Genomic DNA, 27,122 nt, shown 5'->3' with positions numbered 1-27,122 from the left:
CAGAGGGCACTGCGCCGGTTTCCGGGAAAGTAAGCCCGGAGGCTTTGCACACTGGGATCGGTAGTCCGAGTGTTCTATAGCCACACCATCTGTGGATCTCTCATTTCCATGTACAATCCTGGGAGGAGATACTTCTAACGTTTCTGTAACATCTGAGAGATAGTGCACTTTTACAATAATCACGTCACTAGATCTTTACAAAAACCCTATGAGGTAAGTATTATAATCCAAATTTTATAGGAGTGAGCAACCTCAAATCTTTACACAGCAGTAAATGTTGGAGACTGATTTCAAGTCCTAATCCAAATCCGGGTTTCTTTCTGCTACACAGTATCTCACAAGTACTAATCTTTAACCAATTGTTTTGTACTTGTCTACAGTTTATAGTTCTTTCCAGCTTCACTTAGTTGTCACGCTCATTTGCTGTACAATTGTGGAAAAGTTGTAGATGTCTTTGTGCTTCAGTGTCCCTCCTTTGCAAAAGAAAAATAATGTGCCTATCTCCTAGGGTTGCTGTGAGGATTAAATGAGCTAATATGTATAAAACACTTAGCATAGTGCCTGGCTGTGCTTAATTAGTGGGAGTTTTGTTGTAAAAATATCTATTTTTTTTTCTATATGCATTTGCAGAAAAGGTTCATAGGAAATACAAAACAATAGCCAAAAAAAAAAAAAAAAAAACTGGCATCAAGTACTGATTGCCACCAATACTTATTCTCCCTTTCACAGCTCCAATTTCTTTTCATCTTGAATAGGATAGTAAAGGGTCTCTGTCCAATTTAAATATCTGAGCTTGGCCACCAGCCATAAAGCAGGTCTGTCTTCCCGCTCCTTAGTTTATATACGGGGGATCAGTGTTTGGAACAGTCTTCTGGCCTCCACTGTGGATCCCTAAACTGATCACCTATCTTATCACTGATACTCCTTTGAGATAGCTGAGCCAAAGATGAAGAGGTAGGAAAGGATCTACCAATGTCTCCAACTTGCTACCTAAAAAGTCCTAGAACCTTCCGAATAAAAAGGCCATTCATATGAAGACCACTTCATAAATTAAGGCACCCACTACCTGGCTTCAGAGCCCATCTCTGCCATTTATTAGTTACATAATCTTAGGCAAGTTAACCTAACACTCCCATACCTCCTTTTCCCCATCTTTAAAATGAAGTAATAATAGTATCTACCTCATAAAGTTGTTTCGAGGGTTCTTACATGTAAAGTACCCAGTAGTGGCCAGAATGTAGCTTACTCAATAAATGTTAATATTTAGCATTATTGCCTTTCCTAACTAATTTTCCATGTCTTCTTCACACCCACCTTGTGCACTAGCCATACTTTTGAATTCTCTGAGCAACTCCTACTTTTAAATTTGTATGTGCTTATACAACTTGTTTTATCTCCCTGTAATATTCACTTGGTTATTTCTTACATATCCTCTCAGTTTTCTTCACTAATCTTCCTATGACCCACCTGATAGTCATTTCTTCTCCTACCCAGCAATCTTATTTAATGGATTGAGAACTAGCTAGCTTAGAATTTTTTTTTTAATTACAGTTGCTGTTTATTAATTGTCTCAATCTCTGTTATGTGAGAGTTGAGCTTTTTCTCCATTTTGCTGGTGAACTGTCTTAGTTATAGATTGTACATAGAGGCAGTGAGTATAGTATCATATCTCTAGAGTAGCCAGTATTCCAGCTACCAAACTATATTATTTGTACATACAGTAGTTCTTTGTAACTTCTGTGGGCAGAACGAGATACAGTGTGAAGAAGTGAAGAAAAAATGTTTCAGGGAAAAAATCTTTCCAATAATCAGAGCTCTCTGAAATAAGAATAGATAGTCATGGAATAGAGTGAATGCTCCCATTCACATTGATATTTTAACCAATGCTGAAATCCACTTACATTGTTGAGGAGACTTACGGAAAATTCGGGAAATTGGCTGAAAACTTCAGAGGTACTTCCCCCCTCTCAAACTATATGATTCTATGGAGTAAGAACCAATTATAATTTAATCGTGGCCAGGGTATCAGGGATTCTGAATCCTGGTTTTAGCTCTTCATTAATTAACCTAATGATGAGATCATTTATTTTATCATTTTGGCCATTACATTTCTTCCAATTCTAGGACTGAATTCTGACTTGAAGACAGCAAAAATATATTTTTTCTCTCCTCTGAAAAATTTTTATTTACAAAACAAGGAGAACAACAAATAGACACACAAACTCTGTCTTCCCTGAACTGGGAGATATCTGTAACTCCAAGTCACAATAGATATCAATGGAAAGTAGATAAAAGAAAGGCAAATGACTTAGCAGAGGAGTGGAAGATCAAAGTCAGGTACTTACAGAGAAAGATAAATATCAGAGAAGCCCAGGAATTGGAGATACCAGGGGCCACAGAAGGCAAGAGTAAGACAGGCAGATTGCTTAAAATCAATGTTAAGATGTTTATATCTGTTCCTCATCCACACCTTGCAAAAGCCCACTGGTATGAATCTCTGTGGAAAAAAAATTAAATCAGAGGCACCCTGGGTAGTAGGAAACCATATACTGAGAAAAAGTGGTTGTAGATTAAGGCCACCATATATATATAGATTAGGTCCTGCTTTTACTCAACATTGTACTGGAAATTCCAGCCAAGGCAATTAGGCAAGATAAATAAAACTGGAGATGAAAAAGTAAAACAATCTCTAGTCACAGATGACATAATCTTTTTGGGTTTTTTTGTTTGTTTGTTTTGTTTTGTTTTTAGACAGAGTCTTACTCAATTGCCCAGGCTGGAGTGCAGTGGCAATCTCAGCTCACCACAACCTCCACCTCGCAACGTCAAGCGATTGTCCTGCCTCAGCCTCCCAATTAGCTGGAATTACAGGCACGCACCACCATGCCTGGCTAATTTTTGTATTTTTTGGTAGAGATGGGGTTTCACCATGTTGGCAAAGCTGGTCTCAAACTCCTGACCTCAAATGATCTGCCCACCTCATCCTTCCAAGGTGCTAGGATTACAGGTGTGAGCCACCATGCCTGGACATTGTGTATATAGAAAATCCTAAGGGATCCACTAAAAAAACTATTAGAACCAGTAAACAATTTCAGCAAGATTGAAGGATAGGTCAATATACAAAAATAGTGTTGCTATACACTTGCAGTGAACAATCCAAAAGTGAAATTAAGAAGATAATTTCATTTAAAATTCTCATTTAACAAAAGAAGTATAAAGTATATACTCTGAAAACTACAAAAAAGTTGTTGTAAGAAATTGATCTGGCTTGAACATTTGTCTCCTCCAAATCTCATGCTGAAATGTGAACTTCATTGTTGGAGGTTGGCCTAGTGGGAGGTGTTTGGAGCATGGAGGCAGATCCCTCACGAATGGCTTGGTGCTATCCTTGCAGTAGTGAGTTCTCACTGTATTATTTCATTCGAGAGCTGATTGTTTAAAAAAAATAAAAAATATATTTAAAAAAAAGAGCCTGGCATCTCCCTTGCTCCCTCTCACCATGTGAATGCCTGCTCCCCCTTCAGCTTCCATCACGATTGTAAGCTTCCTGAGGCCCTTACCAGAAGCTGGACATATATTGCCACCATGCTGGTACAGCCTGCAGAACTGAGTCAAAATAAACCTCTTTTCACTCAGCCTCAGTTACTTCTTTTTAGCAATGCAAATGGAATAACACAGAAATTAAAGGATATCTAAATAAATGGGAAAATGTCCCATATTCATGCGTCAGAAGACTTAATATTGTTTAGAAGGCTGTACTCCCCAAATTGATCTACAGATTCAGTACAATTCCCATCAGAATCCTAGCTGACTTCTTTGTAGAAATTGACAAGCTGATTCTAAAACTCTTAAGCAAAGGATCTAGAATAGCCAAAACAATCTTGAAAAGAACAAACTAATATCCATACTTCCTGATTTCAAAACTTGCTACAAAGAAACAGTCATCAAAGCAATATAGTATTTAAAAGGCTGGACAGGGTGGCTCATGCCTGTAATCTTAGCACTTTGGGAGGCCAAGGTGGGCGGATCACTTGAGGCTGGGAGTTCAAGGTAACACAGTATGGTATTGGCACAAGGGTAGACATATAGATTAGATTCAAGAGTCCAGAAATAAAACCATATGTCTATGGTCAACTGATTTTCAACGGGAGCACTAATACCATTCAATGGGGGGAAAGAATAGTCTTTTCAGTAAATGATGCTGGGACAACTAGATGGCCACATGCAAAAAAATAAACTTGAACCCTTACCTCGTAACATATATAACAACCCAAAATGAATCAAAGATCTAGATATACAAGTCAAAATTATAAAATTCTTTGAAGAAAACAGGGTTAAATCTTCATGACCTTGGATTTAGAAAAGGATTCTTAAATATGACATCAAAACCATGAGCAAGAAAAGCAAAATTTATAATCTCTACTTCATCAAAATTTACAGTATGCTTCAAAAGATCCATGAAAAAAACCCACGGAATTGGAGAAAATATTTACAAATCATATGTCTGATAAGGGACTTGTATCCAGAATATTTAAAGGACTTAACAGCTCAATAAGAAGATAACACTAAGCTGGGAACAGTGGCACGTCTATAGTACCAGCTACTCAGGAGGCTGAGGCAGGAGGATCACATGCCTGCGAGTTCAAGGCCAGCCTGAGTAATACAGTGAGACCCCCATCTTTAAAAAATAATAAGACAGCCCAATGTAAAAATGGGCCATGGGTTTTTATTAATTTCCTAGAGCTGCTGTAACAAATTACTACAAACTGGGAGGTTTAAAACCACAGAAATTTATTTTCTTATAGTTCTGGAGGCTAGAAGTTTGAAGTCAAAGTAGGTGTTGGGAGGGCCATGTGCCCTCTGCAGGCTCCAGAGGAGAATCTATTCCATGATTCTCTCCTAGCTTCTGGGTGTTGCCAGCAGTTGGCATTTCTTAACGTATAGATAAATTTCAAACTCTGCCTCACTGGCTTGTTTCACATGGTATTCCTCACTGTGTCTCTGTGTTTTCTTGTATGAACCCCAGTTATTATATTTAGGGCCCACCCTACTTCAGTATGGATTCAACTTAAATTGGTTACATCTGCAAAGATGGTATTTCCAAAAAGGCAACATTCGCAGGTACCAAATGGTCATGAATTTAGGGGAATGGGGAGGGTCTATTCAGTCCTCTACTAATCTGAGTAGACATTTCTCCAAGTTAAATATATAAGTGGCCTATAAGCATATGAGAAGATGCTGGATATCATTAGGGAAATGAAAATCAAAACTGCAATAGACCACTTTATACCCACTAGGAAGTAAGGATGTGGAATTGGAATCCTCATCCACTGCTGATGGGAATGTAAAATGGTGCAGTCGCTGTGGAAACAGCTACCATGTGACCCTGTGGACCTACTCCTAAGATATAGGAGAAATGAAAACATGTCCAAACCAAAACTTGTACATGAAGGCTTACAGCATCATTATTCATAATAGCTAAAAGGTGAAAATCCAGTCTCTACCAACAGATGAATGAATGAATGAATAAAACGTAGTATATACATACAATGGAATATTATTCAGCATAAAAAAATAGAGTACTGATACATGCTACAATATGGATATACCTTCAAAATATTGTGCTAGGTGAAAGAAGCCACAAAAGACCACATATATGATTCCATCCATATGAAAGAAGTCATGCTGTCAAAATGCCCACCTCTGCTCAATATATTTCTCCCCAAAATAACTTAGGAACCATGGTATAGAGAAAATACCTCAACAACAGGGTGACTGAGCACAAGAGGAAAAAAACAGACTGCAAGTTGCTCCCAGGGATTGGAGAAAATGTTTTTTTTGTTTTGTTTTGTTTTTGGTTTTTTTTTGTTTTTTTTTTTTTGAGGCGGAGTTTCGCTCTGTCTCCCAGGCTGGAGTGCAATGGCCGGATCTCAGCTCACTGCAAGCTCCGCCTCCCGGGTTTACGCCATTCTCCTGCCTCAGCCTCCCGAGTAGCTGGGACTACAGGCGCCCGCCACCTCGCCCGGCTAGTTTTTTTTGTATTTTTTAGTAGAGACGGGGTTTCACCATGTTAGCCAGGATGGTCTCGATCTCCTGACCTCGTGATCCGCCCGTCTCGGCCTCCCAAAGTGCTGGGATTACAGGCTTGAGCCACCGCGCCCGGCCTGGAGAAAATGTTTTAAAAGAAAGGTTGGAATCCATTGGTGTTCTGTTGGTCATCTCCTCCATCTTCCTGTCCTTCCTCCCCTTCATCATCATCTTTATCTTCGCTTTCATCCTCATCCCTGTCTTCATCATCTTCTTTTTCTCTTTCCCCTTCCTTGTCATCCATATTGGGACCCAAGTAATACTGTAGTTGATTTGGCCAAATACCATCTTTGATGACCTTTCCTCACTCATCAGAATGGTCAGTAAACCAGTTAAAGAAGCTCTCTGGTTCCCCATGCTGCCTCTTCCTGCTGGCATTATTCTGCATTTGACTTGCATTTTTCATGAAATCCTTTCCAGATTTCCACTTGATTTTAGTGAGTTTGAAGATGGAGCACCACTCTCATTCAGATTAAAGTTTTTGGAGAGAACTTTATTTTTGAAGTAAGGATTTTTGTCAGAAAGAAAATATTCTGTAACCTGGTTTAATATCTTCAAATTCTGTCACTTCAACACTGGTTAAATGAGGTAGTGCCTCTTCATCCTCCTCCACAAGCAGTGCAGACACTTGTCAATGGTTGACAAATGCTGTTACCCCTTTGGGATTTTGGCTATCAATTCAGACCTCACCTGAAAAAATAGTTGGCCGAGTTTGTTATATTTCTGTTCTGGTTTCAAAGTCTCCTCATTGGCTTGTTTATTAAGTCTACTTCATTTTGTACTTCATCAATATGTGCAGTTGCTTCTTGCTGTTCTTTTTCTCCCTTCTTCAGCAAGACCAGAGAGACTGATGTCTCTTCCGGCCTTGAGGCAGAAGGTGCTCTTGGTTTCTTCTTTTGAAGCAGAAATAGAAAGCATGGCATTTGGGGGGCCATGCAGTGAAGAAAGGCCAAAAACGAGACCACCGATCTCCTTGCCCATCAGGAAGAAGCTCAGAAAACCCTAATATTATTGTTTTAAATCACAGCATCACAACCTCTGAACTTCTGCTACCTAGAACAGTGTAATGAAATCATCAGTAACAGTTATACTAGTATAAGAATTTCAGCTCAGAGTAGACATATTGCTGATGTGAAACTTTACAAATGATAGTTCTCTCTTGAAGGCAGACCCAGGTAGCTTTCCCTATTACTCTTAGCACCTGTGATAAATTGCCAAAGTGTCACAAGTTCTTTCCCTACCTGGGTCCATGCCCTTGCAATGTGACTTTGAAGCTCCTCCTCTCAAGAGATGGAATCTATTTCTTCACCCTCTTGGCCTTCTTACTTAATTTGACCTAAAGAATGCAGCAGAACTGATAATGTTCCAGTTCCAAGCTTAGGTTTCAAAACTACTTGCAAGCATCTGCTCTAGTTCTTGGAAGTTTGCTGATTTACTTGAGCCTAGGAGGTTGAGGCTGCAGTGAACTGTGATTGTGCCACTGCACGCTAGCCTGGATGACTGAGTGAGACCCTGTCTCAAAAAAAAAAAAAAAAAAAAAGAAGAAGAAAAAGAAAGTGACACAGCCAGGCATAGTGGCTTACGCCTGTAATCCCAGAAATTTGGGAGGCTGAGGTCAGAGGATCTCTTGATCCTAGGAGTTCAAGGCTGCAGTGAGTTATGACTGTGCCACTGCACTCCAGCCTGGGCAACAAGTCAGACCCTGTCTCTTTAAACAAAATAGAAAAGGCCACACAAAGAGATGATCACTTTCTGTCTCTGTACTTTGATGAATCTGAAGGTGATACTTCGAGTTGTAGCAAGCATTTTGAAACTTCAAAAGGAACAACCTGAGGCCTGTGTGGTGGCTCACGCCTATAATCCCAGCACTTTGGGAGACCGAGGCTCAATCACTGGAGCCCAGGAGTTCAAGACCAGCCTAGGCAACATCACAAACCCCATCTCTACCAAAAAAAATTACAAAATACAAAAATTAGTTGGTGGTTGGCTCATGCCTGTAGTCTCAGCTACTCAGGAGGCTGAGGTGGGAGGGCCTGGGCCCAGGAGGTGGAGGCCCTGACCTGGGGCCAGGAGACAGAAGTTGCAGTGAGCTGAAATCACATCACTGTACTCCAGCCTGGGAGACAGAGTGAGACGTCTCCAAAAAAAGAAAATAATAATAAAAATAATAAAGGAACAACCTAAGGAAAATGCCAGCACAATCAGAAAGGCAGAGAATGAGATGAAAATAACTTGTCTTTATTGATGTCTTGTGCTGTTGAATCAACTAGCCCTAAAGCCTATCCTACCTTTGTACTTACGGTTATGTGAGGTAATATATTCCTTATTGCTTAAGCCAATTTTAGTTGGTTTTGTTGTTACTTACAACTGATGTTATAATTAACACAACATCCACTAGAATATAAGCTCCAAGAGGGCAGGGAATGTGTCTATTTTGTTTACCACTCTATCTCCAGTGTGTAGTCCAACACCTATCCCCTAACAAACATGTAATAGTTATTTACTGAATGACTATAACCATATTATATCAATTATCATTTATTAAGTACGACTGCAATTGACACTTGACTAGACAGCATAAAGATCTAATTAGGGAGCCTGACTACTCTTGACTGTGAGTCAGTCCTTTAAGAGAAGAACTTTACCTTTGCTCTCCACAATCTGGCATACAGTAGACTTCTACACATTTGCTAACTAAATGACCTATGTCACAGAATTTTGCCAACTCTCCAGCAGGGGGTGCCCATAACCAGCTGTTCTGGGCTCTGGGAACTTTTTTTTTTTTTTTTTTAATCATCAGCCCCTCCTTTTCTGCATTCCCCTTGATCTTCCCCCGACCCCCTCTTGGAGCCAAGGAACCCAGCAATGCAAGGAAGCTCAGAAGGGACTTTTCAATTTTCAGAACCTCAGTGTCTGTCCTATCCCAGCTTCCAGCACCTGTTAGAGAGGGCTGAGAATATGCTTCTATGATCAGAGGATGCTCTCTTAGGTCAGGGTTAAGCAAACATTATCTGTAAAAGGCCAGATAGTAAACATTCTAGGGCCGTAAGGTCTTTATCCTGTCATGCTCTTGTAACACAAAGAACTGCTGAGCCAAGCATCCCTGCAGCCTCTGTATTTCTGGCTATGCAAGATCATGTATTCCTTTATTACTTAAGCCAATTTTAGTTTGCTTTATTGTTACTTACACCTGAAGATATAATTAACTGTCCACAGCTAGACTATATAAGCTCCAAGAGGGCAAGGAACTTAATAAGTAAATGAATACAAGAATAAGCAAAAGAATGGATGTGGGTATAACTGTGTTTCAAAAAAAAATTATTGACAAAAACAGACAGCTGGCCAGATTTGGCTAACCCCTGCTTTAGGTGAACAAGGCATTGCCTAGGTCATTGGTTTTCAAACTTGAAGGTGCATCAGAATCACCTGTAGGGCCTATTTAAACACTGATGGCTGGGACTCACTTGAGTTTCTAATTCAGTAAGTCTGGGCTAGGGCTGGAGAATTTCAATTTCTAATAGTTTAGTCTTGCCAAATAAAATACAGAATTCCCATATATCAGATTCTTGAATTTCAGATAAATGATGAATAACTTTTAGTATATGTATGTCTCAAAGATTTATTATTCATCGTTTATCTGAAATTCAATTTAATCTGACATCCCTAAATCCCTAAATCTGGCAGTCTTAGACAAGTTTTCAGGTGATGTTCACGCTGCTGGTTCAGGAACCACAATTTGAGAAACAATGGCAATATAGTCTCATGCATAAAGTTGCCTTGCTAATTCAGAAGTCTTGAGTTGGAGTGAAGTAAATACCCATCACTCTAACACAGGATTTCTGCACACTCAGTCTGTATATGTGAACATGTATCTACTTGGTTCACAAGTTTGAGGTTTGCCTAGATACTTTCTGCGTTCGGTAGATACTTTCTGTGTTCGTTTTCAACAATTATGTATTTGTTGTGCACTTACTATGACTCAGAATTTACTTCGAATTTCAGTCCTGTACTTAAGATACTAGGCAAGTTTTTTAACAACTCTATTCCTCAGATTCTTCATTTGTAAAATTGAGATGACAATTTCTCCTTCATGGAGTTGTTGAATGGAAATGAAATAACATATATAAAGAATTTACCACAGTGCGTGGTAAGGAATAAGCTGGTCAGTACTCAACTAATAGTGTAGCTACTACTATCGAAAATACAGGCCAGCCACAGTAGCTCATGCCTGTTATCCCAGCACTCTGGGAGGCTGAGGCGGGTGGATCACCTGAGGTCAGGAGTTCGAGACCAGCCTGGCCAACAAGGTGAAACCCCATCTCTACTAAAAACAAAAATTAGCTGAGCATGGTGGCAGGCGCCTGTAATCCCAGCTGTTCAGGAGGCTGAGGCAGGCTGAGATCTTACCACTGCACTCCAGCCTGAGAGACAGAGTGAAACTCCATCTCAAAAAAAAAGAAAAAGAAAAAAAAAATACAGTAATTCTCAAAAAAAGTATGAACCCTGGAAAGTGTGGACCCTGAGCCAGCAGCATCAACAGACCTAGGAACTTACTAAAACTCCAAATTGTCTGGCCCCACACTAAACCTACTGCATCAGAAATTCTAAGATGTTGCACAGCAATCTGATTTAACAAGCCCTCCAGATGATCCCAATGCATGCTAACATTTGAAAAACACTGCTGAAGAAAATATAAGAGAGGCTGTGTGTGCTTGGGGCTAAGAATACTGGGGCAAATGGGGCACAAATCTTCCCCTTCTTTTCCCAGAACAGTTTTACATAAGGGACTAGACCTAGTGGTGTTCCAGCATGCCTTCACCTCCCCTATACTCTCTTCTATATAGCCTGAAAATCATCAGAAATTCACTTAAGCAAAGATTGTTTAGCTGATTTTTTCATTCGACATTTCTTTGAATGCCTATTATGAGCCATATAGTATGTTAAGCAATGAGCATTCAAAAAATAAGGAAAGGGCCAGGCACGGTGGCTTATGCCTGTAATCCCAACACTTTGGGAGGCCGAGGCGGGTGGATCACCTGAGATCAGGAGTTCGAGACCAGCCTGACCAATATGGTGAAACCCCAACTCAACTAAAAATACAAAAATTAGCTGGGTGTGGTGGTGTGCACCTGTAGTCCCAGCTACTTGGGAGGCTGAGACAGGAGAACTGCTTGAACCTGGGAGGCGGAGGTTTCAGTGAACTGAGATCGTACCACTGCACTGCACTCCAACCTGGGCAACAGAGCAATAATCTGTCTCAAAAAAAAAAGGGGAAAGGCTCCTGTTTGAAGAGCTCTTAGTCTGGCACTGATTTTAGAGCATAGGAAACCACAAGACGTGTGCATTTCAATGGATACTAAAATGAGCAGGTTATTAAATGAGGTAGAAGAGAGGCAGTAATTCAGAAAGGCAGAGCCCTTTCCAGAGGAAATTTGTTTTACAAATATTAACTGAACCCAACATCATGCATGCAGAAAGCAGCCTGACTACCTGGGAAGCCTCTACTACCAGGAAGGCAGCCTAGCAGGATCTAGTTCTAAACCTGGCAAGGCCACCAGAAAGAGGCATCAGGCAGTGAGGGGCCATATCAAATTCCAGTCTGTTCACAGCTGGCTTCTTGGATGTACTGGCCTTGACTATGGCCCAGAAGACTAGAAAGCACAGCCACAGACAAGAAGAGTCCTGGTAGAAAGCTGAGTCAGGCCCCATCTGGGACAGGAACTGCTAAATCCTAGACACAGAAGCAATTCAATAGGCGGCAGAGCTAGTGACAATTCTCTAGCGCTCCCACCCATAACCTCGGACGTGGGTTTGGAAGACACCAGTTAGTAACAGTGAGAAAATTTCAAGTTGACTGTGGAAAGTTGGGCTGCGCTGGGCTGAAATAAACTTTATATAACTAGATCTACTTTGGGCTGTTTTGTGTTGTGCCCAGCCAATATAAAATTGCAGTTTAGCAAAACGTTGGAGAGTTTATTATTAAAATACTCCCTAAATGATTATGGTACATTCACTCTTTTCACATGTGGGAACCATTGCATGATACAGGTCTATATAGGGGCATCACTAATACAATGCTTTGCACACCTGGCCAATTAAATGCATGAATAAATGATTCTCTGCTGTCTACTAGGAGCTTACATTTTAGAGCAAAGGCAAAAAAGTATTTTGAAGGACCCTTCACAGACACTTTTGACTTCCCAAGGGTCACAAACTCTGTATTTCAGCCAGATTTATTCAGGGATTAAGGGAATAATGCAGAACTCTTACATAAGGTATTCATTTTATTATTTTTCATTAGAGTCAGGGTCTCACTCTGTCACCAGGGCCGGAGTGCAGTGGCGGGATCATGGCTCACTGCCGTCTTGAACTCTTGGGCTCAAGCAATCCTCCTGCCTCAGCCTTCCAAGTAGCTAAGACTACAGGCATGTGCCACCACACCTGGCTAGTTGTTTTTTGTAGAGATGGAATCTCACTATGTTGCCAGGGCTGGTCTCAAATTCTTGGGCTCAAGTGATCTTCCTGCGTCAGCCTCCTAAAGTGCTGGAATTACAGGCTTGAGCCACCGCCCCCTGCAGGTTGCTATTCAGAACTGGGAATATTAAGACTTAATTTGCAACCAGATTCAGTAAGATAAACCAAGCCTTTCTTATATGAAATATTAACAGTTTAAAAAGTGATTTTGCATGGCTGAGTGCAGTGGCTCACGCCTGTAATTCCAGCACTTTGGGAGGTCAAGGCGGGCAGATCACCTGAGGTCGGGAGTTCGAGACCAGCCTGACCCATATGTAGAAACCCCATCTCTACCAAAAATACAAAATTAGCCAGGCGTGGAGGTGCATGCCTGTAATCCCAGCTACTCGGTAGGCTGAGGCAGGAGACTTGCTTGAACCCGGGAGGCAGAGGTTGCCATGAGCTGAGATCGCGCCGTTGCACTCCAGCCTGGGCAACAAGAGCAAAACTCCGTCTCAAAAAAAAAAAAAAAAGTGATTTTGCAATGAAGAAAAATAATGGCCCAAATAGTACAGGTGTCAATTCAATGCCATACAGTTCTTATGATCAGTGGTTTTCTGGCAACCCAAAATTTAATGGTTTTGGAATTAAACACACATACTTCCCTCACTCATTATGCAGAAATGTAACAGAAATCACCCAACAATTTTTTATTCCACATCAGTCTGGTGTACCCAAAGCAAGAAAGGCAAAAGGAATCTGCTTTCATTCACATGAAGTCTTCCTCTGCATCAGAAAATAACCATGAAATACCAAGAATCTTTGTAGAAATCCACCAGCTCAATTCCAAAGTGATAGTCATTTTCTATAAATCACAACAGGGGAAAACCAGAGGTGACCACTGAAAGCAGGGGAAGTTACAGACTTTACAGTGTTGGCACTGTGCTCTCTGGTTAAAGACAGGCCATCTAGCACTTTTTACTGATGGTTGTATTTCTGACAATGTGGTCCCCACTCCCAATAGCTTTGGTAAAAGCCATCTAGACTCATTTTCCCTAGGTTATTGTATTTCAGACTGCAGGCTGAGATCCATAGGTAGGTTGCGAAATCAATTTAGTGAGTTACAATCAGCATTACAAAAAGAAAAAAAAAAGAAATAAAAAATTTCAGAATGCATCATACTTGGTAAGTATATTGTTTCATGGGACTTTCTATATGTGTGTATGATTGGGGTATTATGTATAGTCTATTTCTTACTGTAGGTCGCATTAAAAAACATTTAAGATCTACTGTCCTAAATGATAAGCTTGTTCAAGCCTGAAGATAAAATTAAGCAGAATGACTGTCCCCTTTGCCTCAAGGGAGCATTTTAATTCTTCAAGCACTTCTGGAAAAGTGACCATCATTTCTTTAGATTTTTGCCTTTCTCAGAATTTGCTTAAAGATAACTTTAAAATCACTGAGTTTCTTTTTGTTGTTGTTGTTGTTATTGTACTTTAAGTTCCAGGGTACATGTACACAACGTGCAGGTTTGTTACACATGTATACATGTGCCATGTTGGTGTGCTGCACCCATTAACTCCTCATTTACATTAGGTATATCTCCTAATGCTATCCCTCCCCCTCTCCCCCCACCCCACAAGAGGCCCCAGTGTGTGATGTTGCCCTTCCTGTGTCCCAAGTGTTCTCACTGTTCAAATCACACCTGTGAGTGAGAACATGTGGTGTCTGGTTTTCTGTTCTTGCAATAGTTTGCTCAGAATAATGGTTTCCAGCTTCATCCATGTCCCTACATTAACTCATCCCTTTTTATGGCTGCATAGTATTCCATGGTGTGTATGTGCCACATTTTCTTAATCCAGTCTGTCATTGATGGACATTTGGGTTGGTTCCAAGTCTTTGCTATTGTGAATAGTGCCACAATAAACATATGTTTATTGTGGTTTAGTCTTGGGAGAGTGTATGTGTCCAGGAATTTATCCATTTTTTCTGGATTTTCTAGTTTACTTGTGTAGAGGTGTTTATAGTATTCTCTGATGGTAGTTTGTATTTCTGTGGGATTGGTGGTGATATCCCCTTTATCATTTTTTATTGCGTCTATTTGATTCTTCTCTCTTTTCTTATTAGTCTTGCTAGCAATCTATCAATTTTGTTGATCTTTTCAAAAAAACCAGCTCCTGCATTCATTGATTTTTTGAAGGGTTTTTTGTGTCTCTATCTCCTTCAGTTCTGCTCTGATCTTAGTTATTTCTTGCCTTCTGCTAGCTTTTGAATGTGTTTTCTCTTGCTTCTCTAGTTCTTTTAATTGTGATGTTACAGTGTCGATTTTAGATCTTTCCTGCTTTCTCTTGTGGATATTTAGTGCTATAAATTTCCCTCTACACACTGCTTTAAATGTGTCCCAGAGATTCTGGTATGTTGTATCTTTGTTCTCATTGGTTTCAAAGAACATCTTTATTTCTGCCTTCATTTTGTTATGTACCCAATAGTCATTCAGGAGCAGGTTGTTCAGTTTCTATGTAGTTGAGCGGTTTTGAGTGAGTTTCATAATCCTGAGTTCTAGTTTGGTTGCACTGTGGTCTGAGAGATAGTTTGTTATAATTTCTGTTCTTTTACATTTGCTGAGTGCTTTACTTCCAATTATGTGGTCAGTTTTGGAATAAGTGTGATGTGGTGCTGAGAAGAATGTATATTCTGTTGATTTGGGGTGGAGAGTTCTGTAGATGTCTATTAGGTCCACTTGGTCCAGAGCTCAGTTCAAGTCCTGGATATCCTTGTTAACTTTCTGTCTTGTTGATCTGTCTAATGTTGACAGTGAGGTGTTAAAGTCTTCCATTATTATTGTGTGGGAGTCTATGTCTCTTTGTAGGTCTCTAAGGACTTGCTTTATGAATCTGGGTGTTCTTGTATTGGGTGCATATATCTTTAGGATAGTTAGGTCTTGTTGTTGAATTGATCCCTTTACCATTATGTAATGGCCTTGTCTCTTTTGATCTTTGTTGCTTTAAAGTCTGTTTTATCAGCGACTAGGATTGCCACCCATGCTTTTTTTTTGTTTTCCATTTGCTTGGTAGATCTGCCTCCATCTCTTTATTTTGAGCCTATGTGTGTCTCTGCACATGAGATGGGTCTCCTGAATACAGCATACTGATGGGTCTTGACTCTTTATCCAATTTGCCAGTCTGTGTCTTTTAATTGGAGCATTTAGCCTATTTACATTTAATGTTAATATTGTTATGTGTGAATTTGATCATGTCATTATGATGTTAACTGGTTATTTCGCTTGTTAGTTGATGCAGTTTCTTCGTGGCATCGATGATCTTTACCATTTGGCATGTTTTTGCAGTGGCTGGTACCAATTGTTCCTTTCCATGTTTAGTGCTTCCTTCAGGATCTCTTGTAGAGCAGGACTGGGGGTGACGAAATCTCTCAGCATTTGCTTGTCTGTAAAGGATTTTATTTCTCCTTCACTTATGAAATTTAGTTTGCCTGGATATGAAATTCTGGGTTGAAAATTATTTTCTTTAAGAACGTTGAATATTGGCCCCCACTCTTCTGGCTTATAGTTTCTGCCAAGAGATCCGCTGTTAATCTGATGGGCTTCCCTTTGTGGGTAAGCCAACCTCTCTCTCTGGCTGCCCTTAACATTTTTTCCTTCATTTCAACTTTGGTGAATCTGACAATTATGTGTCTTGGAGTTGCTCTTCTCAAGGAGCATCTTTGTGGCATTCTTTGTATTTCCTGAATTTGAATGTTGGCCTGCTTTGGTAGGTTGGGGAAGTTCTCCTGGATAATATCCTGCAGAGTGTTTTCCAACTTGGTTCCATTCTCCCCATCATTTTCAGGTACATCAATCAGATGTAGATTTAGTCTTTTCACATAGTCTCATATTTCTTGGAGGCTTTGTTTCTTTTTACTGTTTTCTCTAAACCTCTCTTCTTGCTTCATTTCATTCATTTTGATCTTTAATCACTGATACCCTTTCTTCCACTTGATCGAATCATCTACTGAAGCGTGTGCATTCGTCATGTAGTTCTCATGCCATGGTTTTCAGCTCCATCAGGTCATTTAAGGACTTCTCTACACTGGTTATTCTAGTTAGCCATGCGTCAAATCTTTTTTCAAGGTTTTCAGCTTCTTTGCAATGGGTTCGAACTTCCTCCTTTAGCTGGGAGAAGTTTCATCATCTGAAGCCTTCTCTCAACTCGTCAGTCATTCTCCATCCAGCTTTGTTCTGTTGCTGGCGAGGAGCTGCATTCCTTAAAGTCACTGAGTTTCTACCAGCCTTTTTCCAGTATTTTGTAGTAGATGATATACTCAAAGCCACATCTTATTCCTTTCTCACCCCATTTTTTTCTTCTAAACACTCCAAACTTCATCCTATTTGTCATCTCAGCCAGGCACAGTAGTTCACACCTGTAATCACAGCACTTTGGGAGGCTGAGGCAGGAGGATCACTTGAGGCCAGGAGTTCCAGACAGCCTGGCCAACATGGCGAAACCCCATCTGTACTAATGATACGAAAAAAAAAAAATTAGCTGGCTGTGGTGGCACACACTTGTAATCCCAGCTACTCGGGAGGCTGAGACAGGAGAATCGCTTGAACCTGAGAGGTGGAGGTTGCAGTGAGCTGAGATTTCACCACTGCATTCCAGTCTGGGCGACGGAGTGAGACTTTGTCTCAAATAAAAGTTGAGTTACTTTTGTGCAGTGTTTCCACTCCCCTGGTAAGAACAAAATATTTGTGTGTATAAGACAAATACCAATTTTGTAATTTCTAGTATTTCACGTAAGAGGTAAAGGCTCTTATGTTTGTATTTAAAATGATCATTACACCAGGTGTGGTGGCTCACACCTGTAATCCCAGCACTTTGGGAGGCCGAGGTGGGTGGATCACTTGAGGTCAAGAGTTCAAGACCAGCCTGGCCAACATGGTGAAACCCCATCTCTACTAAAAATACAAAAATTAGCTGGGCGTGGTGGCACACAGCTGTAATCCCAACTACTCGGGAGGCTGAGGCAGGAGAATCGCTTGAAACTGGAAGGCACAAGTTGCAGTGAGCTGAAATCACACCATTGCACTCCAGCCTGGGCAACAAGAGTGAAACTGTCTCAAAAAAATAAAATGATCATTACACAATATGAAAATGAATACTAAAATTCATGCTAACAATTTAACTTTACTTAGAATGGCATTAAATAGCAAAATTTAAAACCACGACCAGTTGAGAAATTGTTAAAGAATGGAAAAAGCTTTATAATTAGTACCTTTAACCTAATTTTTCCTTTTTTTTTTCTTTTCTTTTGAGATAGGGTCTTGCTCTGTCACCCTGGCTGGATTGCAGTGGTGTGATCACAACTCACTGCAGCCTCAGCCTCCTGGGCTCCAGTGATACTCCCACCTTAGCCTCCCCAGTAGCTGGGACAACAGGTGCACACTACCACACCCAGCTAATTTTAAAATATTTTGTAGAGACAGGGTCTTGCTATGTTGCGTAGGCTAGTCGCAAACTCCTGAGCTCAAGCAGTCCTCCTGCCTTGGCCTCCCAAAGTGCTGTGATTACAGGCATGAACCACCTCTCCCAGCCTTTTCTGTTTTTGTTTTTGAGACGGAGTCTCATTCTGTTGCCCAGGCTGGAGTGCAGTGGCGCAATCTCAGCTCACCACAACCTCTGCCTCACGGGCTCAAGTGATTCTCATGTTTCAGCCTCCTGAGTAGCTGTGATTATAGGTACATGCCATCATGCCTAGCTAAGTTTTGTATTTTTGGTGGAGACGAGGTTTCACCATGTTGGCCAGGCTGGTCTCAAACTCCTGACCTCAGATGATCCACCCACCTCGGCCTCCCAAAGTGCTGGGATTACAGGCATGAACCACCACACCTGGCCCAAGGAGTTTGCCTTTTCATTTTGCACTGGGCCCTGGAAATTACATAGCTGACCTTGTCTTCAGGACTAGAAACAGGACCAATAGCATCCTGTGTTCCTCTTGAATTAATCTACGTTTCTTTGACAACCAGCCGGAGACAGGCTTCATGAAGTACAGGGGGCTCCAGGAAGACTTTGTTCTGAAATCCAAGAATCCTCACTGTATCCTTTACCCAAGCTCTGGCATAGTCATCATGACTTTGGTTCCCTTGGGGCAAAGAGCATACTTTTGGCCTGAATGGACATTGAGTGTGGGGGCGCTTAACACTTCTGCTGAACAGGTCTTGTACACTTTTGAGTTGGAGGGCAGGTCAGCTAGGTGTGCACTTCCAAAAGAGCCCTCACTGTCTAAGGTACAGTTGTAATCCAGGAAGGAAATGAGCTCCATGATGTGCCACTATGTGGAGAACTCATGGGTTATCACAACACTGAAACTCTTGATGAATGATTACGGGAGGAGGGAGTTTAGATCGTGTCAGGCCCTACACTATGGAGTGTGGGGATGCCACCCTTGGTTCCCATTGTCCAAAAGCAAAACCCAGGAACTTCCACATCGTACTGTCCTTCACATCAGTGTAGAAGGCTTTGAAAAACCTGCTGTCCTGATGAGAGCCTTGTCTCACCACAAAAGGCTACAACAGGGATATGGCATCAATTGGATCCTCATCCAGCTTGAAATAAACTGTGGAAGCTGCTTTTCCTCAAGACCTGATAGAGGGTGAAGTTTTGGGCTTGGTAGAGACTGAAGCAGACTGGCACATCAGCAGCCAAGACTGCAGTCAAAGTGGGAGACATGATGGTAAGGAAGATGCCAGAACCACCTGCCATTTCTCCTAGCTCTATCATACATGCCCACATGGCACTCAAGTATCCTGGTAGCGAGTAAGATGATTACCTCTTCAAATATTGCCGTCACTTCATTCTTTGTTTTTCTGGATCTCCAATTAAATATTAATCTCCAATTAAATGTTAGATCTTTTCAGTTTATCCTCTTTATTTCTTAACCTCTCATATTCTACATTTTCTTGATTCTCTGTGCCACATTCTAGGTAATTTCTAAAGATCGCCTCCAATTCACTAATCTCTATTCAGCTGTGACTAACCTGTCTAACCCGTCAGTTGAATTTTTTACTTCAACAAATGTATTTTTCATTTCAAAAAGTTCTATTTGTTTCCCTCTCATATTCACCTTGTCAGTCATCATAGCCTCTTACTGTTTGCTTATTTTTATGACTGTCTAATTCTGTTTCATTTATTCAACCAATAGTTATTGGACCCCTGTTACATGAAAGACACTGCTCTAGGTGCTGGGGTTATACCAGTGAAATAAAAACCCTGCTGTTATATAGACTACATCACAGTAGCAGAAGAAATACAATAAACCAAATAAGCAAATTATGCAGTATAGTAGGTGGTAATTAAAATGGAGAATAACAAGGAGAAAGTACAGAGAGGGAGAGTTGCAATTTTAAAATAAGGTGGCTGTTTTATATTATCTGAAAATTGCAATATCTAAAGTCTTTGGTGGTCTCAGTTATTATTATTATTATTATTATTATTATTGTTTCAACTCTCAGTCATAGAACTTGCTTCATTGTCTATCTGGTGATCTTTGATTGTAAACTATTCGGTTGACTTAAATCTTCAATAACTTTAGGGGCCTCCTTCAGTCTTACTTTGTTTTGCTTTGTTTAGTAACTAGTATCCACTGAAGGAGTTATCAAACTATGGCTTGTGGACAGAATCTAGCCAACTGCCTGTTGTTTGTTGTTCTTTTTTTAACTTCTGCCTCGCCTCCCAAGTAGCTGGGAATATAGGCATGCACCACCATGCCTGGCTAATTTTTTTTGTATTTGCAGTAGAGGCGGGGTTTCACCACGTTGCCTGGCTGGTCTTGAACTCCTGGGCTCAAGCAATCTGTCCACCTTAGCCTCTCAGAGTGCTGGGATTACAAGCATGAGCCACCATGCCCCGCCACTGCCTGTTTTGGTTAGTAAAGTTTATTGGTACACAGCCATACTCAGTTGTCTATGGCTGCTTTCACCCTACAGCAGCAGAGTTGAATAGTTACAATGAGACTGTATGGCAAAGCCTAAAATAGTACTATCTAGCTCTTTACAGAAAAAGCACCCTGATCTACAGAGATAATACACAGGAAACAAGTAACAACAAAACTGAAATGGGCCTACCATATGCTGTTGGCCCAAGTGTAATTTGGTACAAACTTAATAAGAAAGAAATATCCTATCTAATTATAAAATGAGCCTGAGAGTTACACAAAGACTTGTGTACTGGCCTGTTAATCAAAATATTATCTATAACAGCAAAACTCTGGAAGCAATGAACATGTCCAACAAAGGCATTAAATAGATAATGGTACATTCATGGAAATGTATTAAAAGATATGCAAACAGAATAATCTGTTAAGAATTACTGGGAATCTGAAAATGCAGCATATAAACAATATATTCAGACAATCACAATTCTTTAAACTTACACACACAAAGTATATCCCATCACAAAAAGCAATTATTTCTGGGTAGTAAACGGTAGTTTTTACTTTTTTCTTTATACTTCTAAATAAACTGCATATATAATTTAGAAATTACTTTTTAAAGTGTGAGCATGGTATTGATATTTTGTTTAAAGTCTTTCTTGGAAATACAGAGTAAATTTTTACAGATAAAATGAAGTCTGGGATGTGCTTCAAAACAATCTGGCATGGATGTATAAATAAATCAGTATTGGCTATGTACTGATAATTGTTGAAGCTTGACTTGGTACATCGTATTCACTACTTTCTTCACTCTTTTATATGTTTGAAACTTTCAAGTATAGAGTTAAGAAAAACAACCCTGTCTTGTCTTTTCAGAAACATAATAGCCAACATATCAAAGCTGGTTTTATCCTTCCTAAGACATTGTGTAAGAAATACACTGGACAATTATTGGGTCAAAGAAGAAACTAAAAGAGAAATTGAAAGATCTCTTGAAAGCCTGGCAAAGTGATGCATGCCTACAGTCGTAGCTACTTGGGAAGCTGAGGCAGGAATGGATCACTTGGGCCCAGGAGTTCGAGGCTGCCGTGAGAGCTATAACTGCATCTGCGAAGTCACTGAACTCTAAGCCTGAACAACATATAGCAAGACCCCAACTCTAAAAACATAAATAAAGATACCTTGAGACAAAGGAAAATGGAAACACATGTCAAAACTTATGAGATGCAGTAAAAGTAGTTTTAAGAGAGAAGTTTATAGCATTAAAAAAGATTGCAAACCAACAACCCAAACCTCAAACACCTCAAGGAACTAGAAAAAGAACAAACTAAACCTCAAGTTAGTGGAAGGAAAAAACAAAGATCAGAGCAGAAATAAATGAAATAGAAAACAAAAAAAAATGAAAGAAAAAAAGCTAAACATAATTGACAAACCCTTATAACACTTAATAAGAAAAAAAGGACTCAAATCAGAAATGGAAGAGGAAATATTACAACTGTTAACAAATAAAGTCTCCCAAAAGCCCAAGACTGGGCTTTTCTGTTTCTACTAAACATTTAAAGAATTAATGCCAATGCTCACATTCTTCCCAAAAATGAAGAGCACGGAATACTTCCAAACTCATCTTACAAGGCCAGTATTAGCCTGATACCAAAGCCAGACCAAGGACACTAGCAGAAACAATATCCCTGATGAACATAAATACAAAAATACTCAACAAAATACTAGCAAACCATCATCTTCAGCAATACATTAAAAGAATCATCTGCCATGACTACGTGAGATTTATCCCTGGGAAGCAAGGATGTTTGAACATATGCACATTAATAAATGTGATTCACCATATGAACAGAATGAAGGACAAAAACTGTACATTATCTCAATAGATGCAGAAAAAGCATTTGACAAAATTCAACACCCTTTCATGATAACCCCCAACAAAATAGGTATAGAAGGAATGAATGTTCCTCAACCCAATAAAGGCCATGTGTGACAAGCCAATAACTAACATCATACTCAATAGTGAAAAGTTGGAGGCTTTTCCTTTGAGGAACAAAGTGATGGATATATTAACCCAATTTGCTCATTCTACATTGTATACATGTATAAAGCATCACATTGTACCCTATAAATATATACAATTGTCAATTAAAAACAATTTCTTCTTGATTTCCATTTCCTGATACAACTTCTAAGAACCTTGAGAATATAATTTCTTCTTGATTTACATTTCCTGATACAACTTCTAAGAACCTTGAGATCACTTGAGTGAAAAGAATGTTTCGTAGGCTAATGAGATAACTGGTGACTGGGGCCCTCTGGATAGCATCCATTAGGAAAAGAGATGTTACTTCCTCAGTATTTCAGGGAAAGGGGAGAGGGCAAAAATAAGAGTATAAAGAATGTGGCTGATAACTGGCCTGTGAGTTCACTCCTAGACCTTTTATTATCTGCACTTTTTTTTTTTTTTTAGACAGAGTCTGGCTCTGTTGCCCAGGCTGGAATGTAGTGGCACGATCTCGGCTCACTGCAAGCTCCACCTCCTGGGTTCACGTCATTCTCCTGCTTCAGCCTCCCAAGCAGCTGGGACTACAGGCGCCTGCCACCACGCCTAATTTTTTTTTTTTTTTTTTTTTTGTATTTTTAGTAGAGACTGGGTTTCACTGTGTTAGCCAGGATGGTCTCAATTTCCTGACCTCGTGATCCACCCACCCACGCCTCCCAAAGTGCTGGGATTACAGGCGTTGAGCCACCGCACCCAGCCCATCTGCACTAACTTTATAACACTCGATATTCTAGCCTAGCCAACATGGTGAAACTCCGTCTCTACTAAAAATACAAAAATTAGCTGGGCATGGTGGCACACACCCGTAATCCAAGCTACTTGGGAGGCTGAGGCACGAGAATCACTTGAGCCTGGGAGGCAGAGGTTGCAGCGAGACCTGAGACAGCACCACTACACTCCATACTGGGCAAAAGAGTGAGATTGTCTCCAAAAATAAAACTAACCTCAAGAATGGAGTAGTGAATAATACATTTCTAAGAACCAAAAGGAAAGATGACATTCTCACCTAGTTAATCACGCAACAGGAAGGATTTCATCATGCAGTATTTTGCAAGAAGAACCTAGGAAATCTCATTTTGCTAAAAGGCTATGCCAGTATTCCTTGTCTTTTGATGTTTGTACATAAGAATTTACTTGCTATAAAGGTTTACTTCTTAAAGTTCCTATTTAAATTTCTAAAAAACAATTGAAGGGTCCATTGGACGCAGACAGTAAAAGGCAGTTAGTTTTCCTGTTTACTCAGACTTAAGCATTATACTATTACCAGGGAAGTAAAAATCTTCAGAGATAGCTCAAGAAGGGGCAGTGTTTCAAATACTGTACAAGATATCAAAACCAAACTTTAAAAATACACATATTTATAGAAACAAGGTTCAGGAATCTTCTTAAAAACCTGACAAAATTCAGTATTTTGTATTTTTCTCTGGCTCGCCTCATTTCACCTCCAACCTTAGCTTTATGATCATTCAGGCTTTCTTCACTCCTCTGCTTCAAATTAAACCCTCCACATGTGATCTTGGTCTTCACTCTTTAGGGAATTTTTGCCCACAAATAAATGCAATGTGCCTTATGTTGGGGACAAAATAACCAACTATTCCCAACCTTATGATCTCAATCTACTTAATCTCTCTTAGCCAGTAACAACTTTCTAGAAAAGGGGCAACAATTCACTACATGAACATACTTGCCATCTCTTTCATGATCCAACCCATTGAATTTAAGCTTCTATATCCTCTCCTCCTTTGCTCTAATGACATCTCCTGTAAGGTTACCAATGGCCTAGTTGCAAATCTAACGGCAATAATATTTTTTTAAACTATGAAGAAAGGTTACAGTTAAACATTATCATAGGTTCTAACTCTGTAGAATTTTAAGTATTACTTATGAAACCATTACATAAGAAAACATTAAAAAATATAAAACCATAGGAAATATAATCTCCAATAATTATAAACACTTAAAATATATTTAGGGCTTATTATATGTCAATACTGTTCTAACTGCCTCACACATAACGAATCATTTGATCCTCACAATAACCCTGAGGCAAGTAGTATTATCTCTGTTTTATACACAAGGAACCAAGCATTGAGAAGTTGTTTATCCAAGGTCATGTAGTAGCAGAGCCAAGATTTGAATTCAGTTTAGTTCTAGAGCCTATACTTAATCTCTGTATTATAAAACTTTCTCTGGTTAAGAGAACTACAAAAAACAAGCATTATAAAAAGATAAGGCATGATTTTATTACTTTTAATTTTTTTTCACCACAATGAAAATAACTAAACACAGAGCTTTACAAAAATAAATTTTTATTAAAAGCAGTAGAGTCTGAGCAGGAAGACAGTACAAAGAATGTAAACAATGTAAACATCACTACATTCAGCTCAGCCTGATTGAATGCTGAAAGACAACTCTAAATGCTCTACGTGCCCTTACTAGCAAGATACATTAATTCTATTTTACACAGACAACAAACACACTCTAATTTTGATTAGGCAAAAGTATTTTATCGAAGTCGATCCCAGCGCCAAATACTGGCATCATCACAAACAGCTATAAGAATGCTGCTATCCCTGCTAAAACTGGTTTGTCGAATAGCAGCACCACATTTATGATGAGTCAGTGTTGTACATCTAGGGAAAAAACATGACAACAGGTTAAAGACCACACATAATGTTGTCAGTGTCTACCCTAAAACAGTGGATTAGAAAATAAGCAGATGTTCCAACTCATATGAAAAGCATTTAAAACCAGAATTTACTTCACTAAGAGTCAGTCTCAAATTTTATAAAATTTGGATATATTTTAAGTTCAACAAGCACTATATAATTTGTATAAAAACGAGAAATAACTTGTCACCAAGGTACTTAGGAAAAAAATTATTGGAATAAAAAATAACTTCAACTCTGAAAACCGTAAATGTTAAAAATGACTTAAGGATGGCACTGCAAATATAAATGATCTTTTCTACATAGGCATACAATTGTGGAGAAAAAGCCTGAAATTTTGAACAGAAATTTCTAAACACTTACTTGGCTTTATGAGGATCTTCTACTTCTAAATCCCAAACATAAAGTTTGCCAACTTGATTGCCCAATGCAAGCATCTGTATAAACATATTTTTAAAAACATCAAATTAATAAAATTACCAGGTTCTAAAGCACTGGAGGAATCCTCAGACAGCTTTCTTGTTTCAGAAAAAGCTCAGTTCCAGCCTCTGTGCTCTTGACTATTTCTTTGGGTCTTATACTTCTGATTTGTAAATATGAATAAGACCAATTAATACATCACAAGTGTCTTGAGCAAGTAAGAAGGCATTTTGCAAATTTATGAAGGGCCTTACAAATTTACGTTGTTAGCATGGTACTTACTTTTTCTTCTGCCTTCAAGAAATACAGCAAAAGCTGTGGAAAGCTCTTCCAAAGTTTTCTTACGGAAATAAATACCCAAGTAATTTGTTACCACAAAATCCTAACAATATATTTCTTTAAATTTTTAGGTAACTAATATTTTGTCTGTCTTCTATCCTGATTTTTCTCTAGGGAACAGTTATATACGTAGATTGACAATCTAATTACTAAAACATTAAGTCTTAGTAATGTTATGGTAATGTTTATGTTATGGAACATAAATACCTAATTTCCACCATTGATACCTAACTGCCAATTTAATTTAAAGTAAGCACTGCAGATCATATGCAGAGCCACAAAAGCAGAATGAGTAACACCAAAGTATTTGATGAATAACATCAAAGGGCAAAGTAATCAATACAAAACATCAGGGTAGATTTGTGAAGGAAAAAGAACATGGACACAACAGAAAAAGCTAGAATTACAATGGTCTTTCATAAGTCAGATCATTTCAAAATGTAAAAGTACGTTGATACCTTTTGCCAGAAATCCATAGAAAACCTCATGTACCAAATGTCACACTGGCTGTAATCAAATCGCCCAAGAATAGTCACATTAGACTCACTGGGTTTAATTTTATCTATATCATCTTCCATCTTGCCAGGTTTCCAGCACACAATGGCATTTTCACAAGACTAAAACAGAGAGAGAAATGAGAAAAAGAAATGTTAACGTGGAACTGAATCTTACAAAGTAAAAACAAGGCTTTTCTATTGTTTTGGAATTCACAGCTCTTAGAACCTGGTTAATCCTTCTATCAAGTACAGTGATGTACATTCATTTATATTTACACTCAATGCCCATACTTAAGGACAAGAAATCTGATTATCAACAGAATTCGATAATACAAAAGAATCACATTTTCTGAAATATTCATTTTGGAAGTCAACATTTCTCTTCCAAGTTAAACCAAGTTCAGCTCTAGATACTCTGACACCCAGAGACTTGAAGTGTTTTATAGCAAAGGTATAATTACAAACATACAGAATTAGAATACATGGCTTTTCATAATCCGGCATTAATCTGGCTCTTGCTTACTTCACTAGTTTGCAGTTTCCCATTTCAATTCTAATCACAGGTGGTTTCCTTTACCTTATTAACTATTATTCCTTCATCCAGTATCTGTGCCACACAGTAGATACTCAACAGGTATCTTAGGAAATTTGATGAACTCACATAAATGG

General features: G+C 39.3%; 1 protein-coding gene, 1 long non-coding RNA gene and 1 pseudogene across 4 annotated transcripts in view; 1 reads left to right on the top strand and 2 right to left on the bottom strand.

The window, feature by feature from the left end:
* Window positions 1–77: 77 nt before the first annotated feature.
* LOC139357655 (uncharacterized) lies at window positions 78–21,550 on the top strand. Its single transcript, XR_011611235.1, has 4 exons — window positions 78–213; window positions 18,560–18,629; window positions 19,047–19,266; window positions 21,340–21,550. It is a non-coding gene; the product is annotated as an uncharacterized lncRNA (long non-coding RNA).
* LOC139357654 (protein SET pseudogene) lies at window positions 772–8,867 on the bottom strand (annotated as a pseudogene).
* Window positions 21,551–24,820: 3,270 nt separating the features above from the next.
* LOC105468859 (embryonic ectoderm development) overlaps window positions 24,821–27,122 on the bottom strand; it is a 35,170-nt gene continuing 32,868 nt past the window's right edge. For 2 of the 3 annotated variants that reach the window (XM_011719322.2, XM_011719323.3), the window contains 3 exons: window positions 26,415–26,573; window positions 25,561–25,634; window positions 24,821–25,161 (listed from right to left, as the gene is read on the bottom strand). In XM_011719322.2, the coding sequence (XP_011717624.1) occupies window positions 25,035–25,161; window positions 25,561–25,634; window positions 26,415–26,573 (360 nt within the window). In that variant the 3' untranslated portion in view covers window positions 24,821–25,034. Of the gene's footprint in view, window positions 25,162–25,556; window positions 25,635–26,414; window positions 26,574–27,122 lie in introns of those variants that run through there. The other variant, XM_071075933.1, reaches the window with a different exon arrangement.

The sequence above is a fragment of the Macaca nemestrina genome, chromosome 12 (assembly GCF_043159975.1).
Source record: "Macaca nemestrina isolate mMacNem1 chromosome 12, mMacNem.hap1, whole genome shotgun sequence".
Taxonomy (NCBI): domain Eukaryota; kingdom Metazoa; phylum Chordata; class Mammalia; order Primates; family Cercopithecidae; genus Macaca; species Macaca nemestrina.
The sequence above is the reverse complement of the archived record's forward strand: the minus strand, read 5'-3'. Positions and strand labels throughout refer to the sequence as shown.